General features: G+C 42.6%; 2 protein-coding genes across 5 annotated transcripts; both read left to right on the plus strand.

Moving 5' to 3' along the window:
* Positions 1 to 360: 360 nt before the first annotated feature.
* Positions 361 to 7,714, plus strand: LOC101053246 (small integral membrane protein 43). 4 transcript variants are annotated; one of them, XM_074396949.1, is made up of 4 exons: positions 361 to 1,427; positions 2,738 to 2,855; positions 4,981 to 5,138; positions 5,919 to 6,168. In XM_074396949.1, exons 2-4 carry the CDS (start codon positions 2,793 to 2,795, stop codon positions 6,100 to 6,102), a joined length of 405 nt encoding a protein of 134 aa, XP_074253050.1. In that variant the 5' UTR covers positions 361 to 1,427; positions 2,738 to 2,792; the 3' UTR covers positions 6,103 to 6,168. The 4 variants fall into 4 exon arrangements, with proteins under 4 accessions (XP_074253050.1, XP_039334947.1, XP_039334946.1 ...); XM_039479013.2 differs by lacking the exons at positions 361 to 1,427; positions 5,919 to 6,168 and adding exons at positions 1,710 to 1,798; positions 6,180 to 7,714; XM_039479012.2 differs by lacking the exon at positions 361 to 1,427 and adding an exon at positions 1,710 to 1,798.
* On the plus strand, positions 1,440 to 1,703 carry SMIM43 (small integral membrane protein 43). Its single transcript, XM_074396950.1, has one exon. It carries the CDS (start codon positions 1,510 to 1,512, stop codon positions 1,699 to 1,701), a length of 192 nt encoding a protein of 63 aa, XP_074253051.1. The 5' UTR covers positions 1,440 to 1,509; the 3' UTR covers positions 1,702 to 1,703.
* Positions 7,715 to 8,006: the final 292 nt, after the last annotated feature.

Below are 8,006 nucleotides of genomic sequence, written 5' to 3' on the forward strand. Positions count from 1 at the left end.
CACCCTGTCTCTTTGAACCCCTGTCATCCCTGGAGCAACCACTTATTACAATCTGGGGAGCTGTAAGGCCTCATCCCCAGAATTCAGTCCAGGAGGCAGTTCCGTATCTTCATAAATAATAAAATTAAGTTGGGCCCACAAATGGGCAATGGTAACTGGCTGTATTAGCAGCTGTCACAGCCGACTCCAAGATGGGCCCCAGTGATCATTACTCCTTGGCGTTCATGTCCTTGCACTCCTACACTGAATAGGGCTGGCCTGTGTGACCAGTAGGATAATGCAGAAGTGATGGCATGTGACTTCTGAAGCTAGTGTTAAAGAGCACTGCAGCCTCTGCTTTGTTTTCCTTTATCACTTGTTCTGGGGGAAGCTGGCAGCTGTGTTGGAAACACCCATGGAAGGGAACTGAGGTCTCCCACCAACAACCAGCCCTACCTGGCAGCCAGTGAGTGAGCCACTCTGCAAGTGGATCTTCCACCTCCAGACAAGCCTTCAGCTGAGGACAGACCTGGCTGACACCTGAACGGAGCCGCATATGGGTCACCCAGCCAGTGCTCCCGCATTTCAGACCAACAGAAACTGTGAGAGATGATCAACGTTTATGTTGTTTGAAGCCACTAAATTTGGGGGTAATTTGTTAAGCAGTAATAGACACATTGAATTGCTTTCAAAGCTGCACGATATGGGTTTTGGGTCACGTCAACCAGAGAGAGAAAGGCATGAGGGACTCAAGAAACACTTTGAGTAAATTTGTTTTCCTTTTTTTCACCAACAAAATTGAATTTGAGGCCAATATTTGAAAGCTTTGTACTATATAACTGCTGAAATACATTTTATTCTTAATGCGTTTCCAAATGACCTGTTGTCCATAGAAAAGTACACTCAACACTGAATGCTTCTACTACTCTGAAGAGCAAGACAGCTCGAAGTGGAATTCACTCAGGCATCTCATAGCACGAAATCATCTCATAGCCTTTCAGACCCTATCTTCACGGTCACCTTTCAATCGTTTGAGTCCCTGGGCCACGGCATCCCCTGACGTTTCGGAAAGCAGGAACGGAGGGATACAACGAAATAAATTATTTGGGAAGGGACTGGGCTAGGGACCCTACTGGATGTTGGTGGCGAAACTTTTAAATCATTTACAAAACACCAGTCCCGATCTCCTCTGGGAGACTGAGCTGTTGTTACCTCTTCTCCCGGCGTCCCTGCCCGCGGAAGTTCGCTCCTAGGGAAGTCGCTCGCGTCCTCAACAGCACGGGAGAGGATCTCGGCGAAGCGGAAGGCTCTGGTGCCAGCTGGGAGAGTCGGCGCCGGATTTCCTCGGCTCCCTGGCGCGTTTCCTCGGAGGCGGGGGAGGCCGAACACGGACCCCGGAGTCGGCGCCCAAAGCGGGGCGCCCTCGCTCGGGGCGGGAGTGCTGGGAGGTGGGTGTGCGGGCGGCGCGCTCGCCCTCCAGCTGCAGCCCGCGCGGAGCGCGCACTGCCTGCGAGCGCCGGCGTCTCCAGCATGGAGTGGGAACTCAACTTGCTGCTCTACCTGGCGCTCTTCTTCTTCCTGCTCTTCTTACTTTTCCTCCTGCTCTTCGTGGTCATCAAGCAGCTGAAGAACTCCGTGGCCAACACGGCCGGGGCGCTACAGCCCGGGCGCCTCTCGGTGCACCGCGAGCCTTGGGGTTTCTCTCGAGAGCAAGCGGTGTGACCCGAGTGCGGGCACAGGCGGGAGGGCACCGAGCTGCGCGGGCGCTGGGCTGGGTCTCCGCCTGGATTCTCAGTCCTTGCGGCCTCCCAGCTTCCAGGTGCGGGTCTCGGCGGCTGTGACGGGTCCGTTCCGGCGTGAGGCGCGGGGACCCGCGTCTCCACTCCTGTGGAAGGCCCGGGGCTGCCAGCGCGTTCGGGTGGCAGGGGCGGTGGATGTATGTATTTCTGGGCTGAGCTCTTCGGAAGGGACCCCAAGCTGTTCCAGGGCTGGGAGAAATGGCGAAAAGAGGATTCACCCTTTGGAGCCGGAATGAGTTTGGACATCTGCAAGCTCTTCTCAGTCCAACTGCATTTTAGTTATACCCAAGGAGTGGAAAACTAAATTATTCAGACAATTCAGTTCAGCCACTTTCGAACAAAATTGAAGGTTAACCTGAATATCCACATTTTTGAGAAAGAGTGTGTGGGATTTGGGGCGGCTGGCATGAGGAAACAGGGCGCACTTGAAGTATTTTAAATATTACTTTACATATTGTTGCTCTTTGGGAGATGGTAAATGGAGTTCATCTGGTGGTGCTGGGGTTGGGGGCGGGGGAGAGAAGGTTCAGTGGTCCATTTGGAGGGAGGAATCCCTTCCTCCTGGTGATCCTTACTCATATTCTAGCCACCAACCACAGGTAGTGCCTGCGGATTGCTGTGCAGGGTGGGTTTTGAATCTGGGACAGCGGAGGATGAACGCTACAGTGAGAGTTATTTGGCAGATGCCTTAGGGTTAGCTGGTATGTGAAATTTTGGGTGATGGCATGGAGGGCCGGCTAAGAGAGGTACTGTTTGCATAGTGTAGGGAAACAGGGAAAAGGACGAGGAAGCGGGTCTTTGGTTTCAGGTTAAATTACTAGAGCTTTTGTAAAAGATGGGCAGACAGGAGCAAACTCGAGTACCAGTATGCCCTAAGTACCCTCTCGGTAATGTTAGTTTGGGAAATAACTTCGTCCTTCAGAAGCTTTCCCCTAGATTTATGTTGTCTCTCTTTCTAGAGCCTAGAGCCTAGAGCCTCTGCCCTTGACTGGTGCATAAAGAACCACAGCTGCAATGACAGTTTGGGCCTGCGAAGAGAAGGATGGAACGACAGGAGAGGGAAGCTTTCTGCAAATGGTAAGTTGGGAATGACACATGGTTTCACGTTGTCCTTAGTTATGACTAAACTTCTAAAGATCCTGGGCCTAAAAAAGTGTAGGTTCAGGATGGGGGAAATGGGTACAAGGAATGAAAGGACTCTCTCCCACTCAAAACTGGTGAGCTTCTACCAGAACCACAAAGCCAAACTGACTCCTAACTCATTGCAAGAATCAGTCTCAGTAGAGGATTGTGGAAATTTAAATGAGATGTCAAGAGTGCTTGCAATTTTAATAATCATTCTGCTCTTTTGAAAGACAGTGCAAGGATTCTTGGAGTGAAATATGTGATGCAGATATACATGGTCTTCAGTAAGGGAAGATTTGGGTTTAGTCATGTTAGTGTGGGATAAGCTAAGTCATAACTGTAGTATTGAAAATACTAATTTTAGGCACAAAGAAAGACCATGGAGAGAGACTAAAAACCATGAAATAGTAAAGTTTCCCTAAGTTGGTAATATAAAAGTGAAGTGTAAGACAATTATTTTAATGCTTCAGAGGAAAAACAGTCTCAGGTGAATAATTTTGGCCCAAGACATCAATAATTTCCCACATTTTCTATTTCACTTTCCCCAAATAGACCTATTCTTAATGAAATAAGTGGTTTACTTTAATTATTATGGTATGAACAAACTCTCACCTCTTTTTCAGAGTTATGGTAAGACTTGATTTGAATTCCCAGTTTGAATTTCCCCGAATCAACTGCAGTGATTCTGTATTGTGCTTTGAACAGTAGTTCTCTAATTGGTTGGTATCTCTGCAGGGCATTTAGTTAAAGGGTTGTATGGTTAATATGGGCATTGAAAATGAATGTGAGAGTAATTAATTAGCAATTATAGTTGCTTGTAAGGATTGAAAACAATCATTTCACACTTTAGAATAACCAGAATGCAAATTATTTTAACCACATGCTTGGCTTCTTGAGTTTGCAATCCTTTAATCTTCCTAGCAGCATCACTGGTATCCAGAAGTTCAACCTGCCCATGATTCTTCCTAGACAGGAGACTATCGAGAAGTCAGGGTGAATAGTTTGCTGCCATCTCAGTATTAATCCAGTCTCTCAGCTGGTTCTACTGACTTAGGTTCCTAAGAAAGGAGAGGTGCCTTTCTAACTTGTGTCCAATGCCATTTTATAACCTCCTTGTAATCAAATTCGTTAATGAATAAAAGTTAAAATAAAAGATAAAAGTTAAATAAAAGATAAAAGTTAAAATAAAAGATAAAAGTTCCCATTTATCTAGCCCACAATGAATATTTATTTCTATTACTCAACCTCTGCTTGGAACTTGACTCTAAGCTCTGGGAATTAAGGTAACTCACATTTGCTGTTAGATCTTGCTGCTGTTGATCTCCTGTCCTGCCCTTGCTTTGTTGGAGACTCTGCTTTTGAATCTTTGACACCTGTAGATGAGCCATCTTTTGCTGTTTATTTATTCAGTCATCATTTCCCCAAGATCTGACATAGACCAATCTCCCAAATTAGAACTACTTTCAAACTCACATTTTTTGCTACTTTTATGCCTTCTTGGTTTAGATTGAATACTCTGACACCCACAATATTCTAGGTTCCAGGCTTCTACATGTTGGCTACTCCATCCCCTGACTACCCCCTGTTCTGACAATCGCTATGTGCCATGTCTGTTTTTAAAGACTGTATAACTGTGAGCTAGACATTAAAGCACTTGAAAAGTCAAGAACATTTAAAATAACTGCTTATTATATAAGTGTAACTTGATTATAAAAGATTCCTATGTTTTATTTTCAATAAAAAAGTTTTTAGTGATTCTACAGCAATGTTAGAAGCTGACCTGAATCTCTAACATTATAAGGAAATGAGCCATAATTCTATTATGCAATAATCGTATTCTACTTCAAATGTTATTATTTCATCATTGTTTCTAAATTTCAGCTGCTCAAAATGACTTCAGATCTTATCAGGACAATCTTGGTTGTTGCACTAATTCCCAAACTTATAAGTGCAATGGATCTACAGTTCTACTTGGCAAGACAACCATTTTAAGTTGAATGAGATGACATCACACTCACACCTGCAAAATCTAAAATGTCTAATAAAGTAGATTCCTATGTCTGAACTTCAATTTTAGGGCACAGCTGTAGATGCAGAACTGATGCCATCTGGTGTGATTCTACAGAATAAGAGAGAAAATTTACCCAGAGTGTGCCATGCACTGGCTTTTCTGGGAATGGCAAGGTGCCAGGATTTGTTTTTGGTTCACTTGCAGGGGTGGAAGCTTGGAACTAGGTGAGTACAAAATATGAAATACTCTATTTTTAGTTTGACATTCCATATTTCCAATTAGTCTATAGTTTCAAAATTAGTGCAATAGAGTTAAATTTTAAATAGCCAAAATGTTAAAGATTGTAAATGGTTAAACCATTTAGAATAGTGGGAAATATTTGTTTTTTTTTTTTTTTTTGTAAGTCACACTTACTAATCTAGAGACTTTTAGAATACTGAAGATGTTAATGTAATACATAAGGTATCTACACAGTGCTGTAGTTTGCTTTTTAATTTTGACAGCTACTCTGAGGTATTTGTGCATATTTAAGCTAAATCCACAATTAAAACTTTAGGATCATTAGAATGTCACTGTCAGGTGTCTGTGTCACATACAATGGAAGGTTAAGAACTGAGTTGTAAATCTTTGATGTAGTTCTTTTCTTGTTTGAATCAGTGAAATAAATTTCTCAGTCTTCCATTTTTAAGTTTGTCTACACAAAATAAATAATGTTATGGATTAATAATGATCTGATTAAGTGTCTGAGTCACAAGCATCTTCCCATATAGGAAGCTGGATGATCAGAAGGGCATTTAAATCCAGTAATCAGAACCTAATAGCCATGCAGAAAAGCTTTCTGATGGATTAAGTTTAAAAAAACTACCTTATTTTCCTTAATAGTAGCCACTTTATATAGGTCTGTATAGACATACTGAAGACATGGGTGGGTTCTAGCTAAAGCCTTTATATGTGTCTCTTGTTTTATTAGTATGACTCTGAAGTTACTTGAATTTATTGAATAGGTACAGATTCTTCAAGCAAGATGTCTTTTCCTTTCAGATGAAAAATCACACTTTCCTATTGGGAATCAAGATGAATTGTTATCTTGACAATCGAATAGGAAGTTTTGGACTGAACAGTGGCTTAAACAAATCAGAGGCTTTGTCCTTTTCTCACAGAACAAGGAGGTTAGAGTCAGGCAGCTGATGGTGTTGGTTCAGCAGCTCACGGGTGGCAGGCTTAATTAAGGTGGCTGCTGAGGTTTCCTTGGCTTTTTCCTCCAGGTTCCAAGATGGTCCCTGCAGCTCCCCACAAGAAGGAGGGAGCCCACAGAGAAAGCAAGCCATGCCAGTTCAAATCCACTTCCTTTTAAAGAGCCTCCTCAGCACCCCAATAACTTCTGCCTTCATCTCATTGGCCAGGACTGTGTCATTGGCTACTGCTATCTGCAAGATTGTCTGAGAAATGTAGGTTTTGTTGCTGGAGCTATAACTGCCTTTCACAAAATCCAGTTTCTCTTGATAAGGAAGAAGATGGTGGTGAATCTTGGGAAGACAACTAACAGTTTATGCCCTGGTTACAAAATAAAATTGCAGAAGAGCATAAAGTTCAAAAATATCAAAATGTAGTTCCTTCACAACTGGCAAAGCTCCAAGCATCACTGCTTCCCTCTGAGAGAGTGAGCAGAGCGAAGGCATATCCGGTTTTCTCACAAAGCACTTGACGGGACTGACCTTCTCTTTCAATCAATATCCTTGTCACACATCAGGATTTTCTAGAGGGCTCTGGGTACCTGCATACTTCCTTGGTGACCATAACCTCTTAATGGAGGGTTGTATAAGATAAATAGTGTACTACTGTGCTGCTCCCTCATCTGCATCATTTCTCTCCTCCCTAATTTTCCTGTCAGTTATATTTTGGTGGAGTCTGGGTTTGTGTATTTGATGCCTATAAAAAGACCATCACTTTCATGCATGGAGGAGGGGAATCCTTGCAAAGAAAGTCTACCTTACTCCCTTCTGTGACTCCACCACCAATCTAGGAATATCCTGGGAGAAGAATTGCCTCTCAAAACTGCTTCCATAGCAGCCTACATCCTAGTTAAGCAAAGAAGAAACACTTCCCACATCTAGGGCTGTCTAAAAGAACTTTCTGTGATGACAGAAATGTTCTATATCTGCAGTGTCCAATATGGTAACCACTAGCCACGTGTGGTGAGTGAACACTTGAAATGCGGCTATTGTGACTGAGGAAGTAAAATTGAAATTTTGTTTAATTGTAATTAATTTAAATTCAAATAGCCAAATGGGGCTACTGACTATGATATTAGATAGCACAGTACACTTTATTCTCTTTCTTGTGTTGTAGAACCAGCAGGGAGATGCGTGGGCCAGTCATGGGCTTGATGTCCCACGGTCTTCACTATTCTACCTTGCCATTGAACTTGTCTCCCAGAGGAAAAGAAAGAATGGTATTTGGAATTGAATTCAAGATGTTAACTTGACATCTATATATTGCACATATTCCTGTATAGTGAATGGAATGGTCTCCTGGGAATAGGTTCTGTGATTGATTTTAGTGATAACTGGTCATGAAGAAATGGCCATACTGCTCCACTTCACCTTCCTAGTGACTATTACATATTCCTAGTCAGAGTGACTCAGCAGAGATTATTTTGTTCTCTTGTGCAATTTATTCTGTGTAATTTTATTTTTGTAATATTGTGGCAGCTAAATGATTATTCTGTGTATGTTTTTCAAAATATTAGGTGGCTTATATTTTTAAAAATGCTATGAAATAAAAATAAACTATATGTTAACACAGTTTTTAATGTGGCTTTTTATTGGTGAGTTATTATTACCAAACTTTGTTAACGGTTAATTAGAATGAGATTCATAGACAGAGATATTTATTTTGCTGGGCGCTGTGGCTCACGCCTGTAATCTCAGCTCTTTGGGAGCCTGAGGCAGGTGGATCACGAGGTCAAGAGATCAAGACCATTCTGTCCAACATGGTGAAACCCTGTCTCTACTAAAAATACAAAAAATTAGCTGGGCATGAAGGCGTACACCTGTAATTCTAGTTACTTGGGAGGCAGAAGAATCGCTTGA

The sequence above is a fragment of the Saimiri boliviensis genome, chromosome 3, assembly GCF_048565385.1.
Source record: "Saimiri boliviensis isolate mSaiBol1 chromosome 3, mSaiBol1.pri, whole genome shotgun sequence".
Classification (NCBI taxonomy): Eukaryota; Metazoa; Chordata; class Mammalia; order Primates; family Cebidae; genus Saimiri; species Saimiri boliviensis.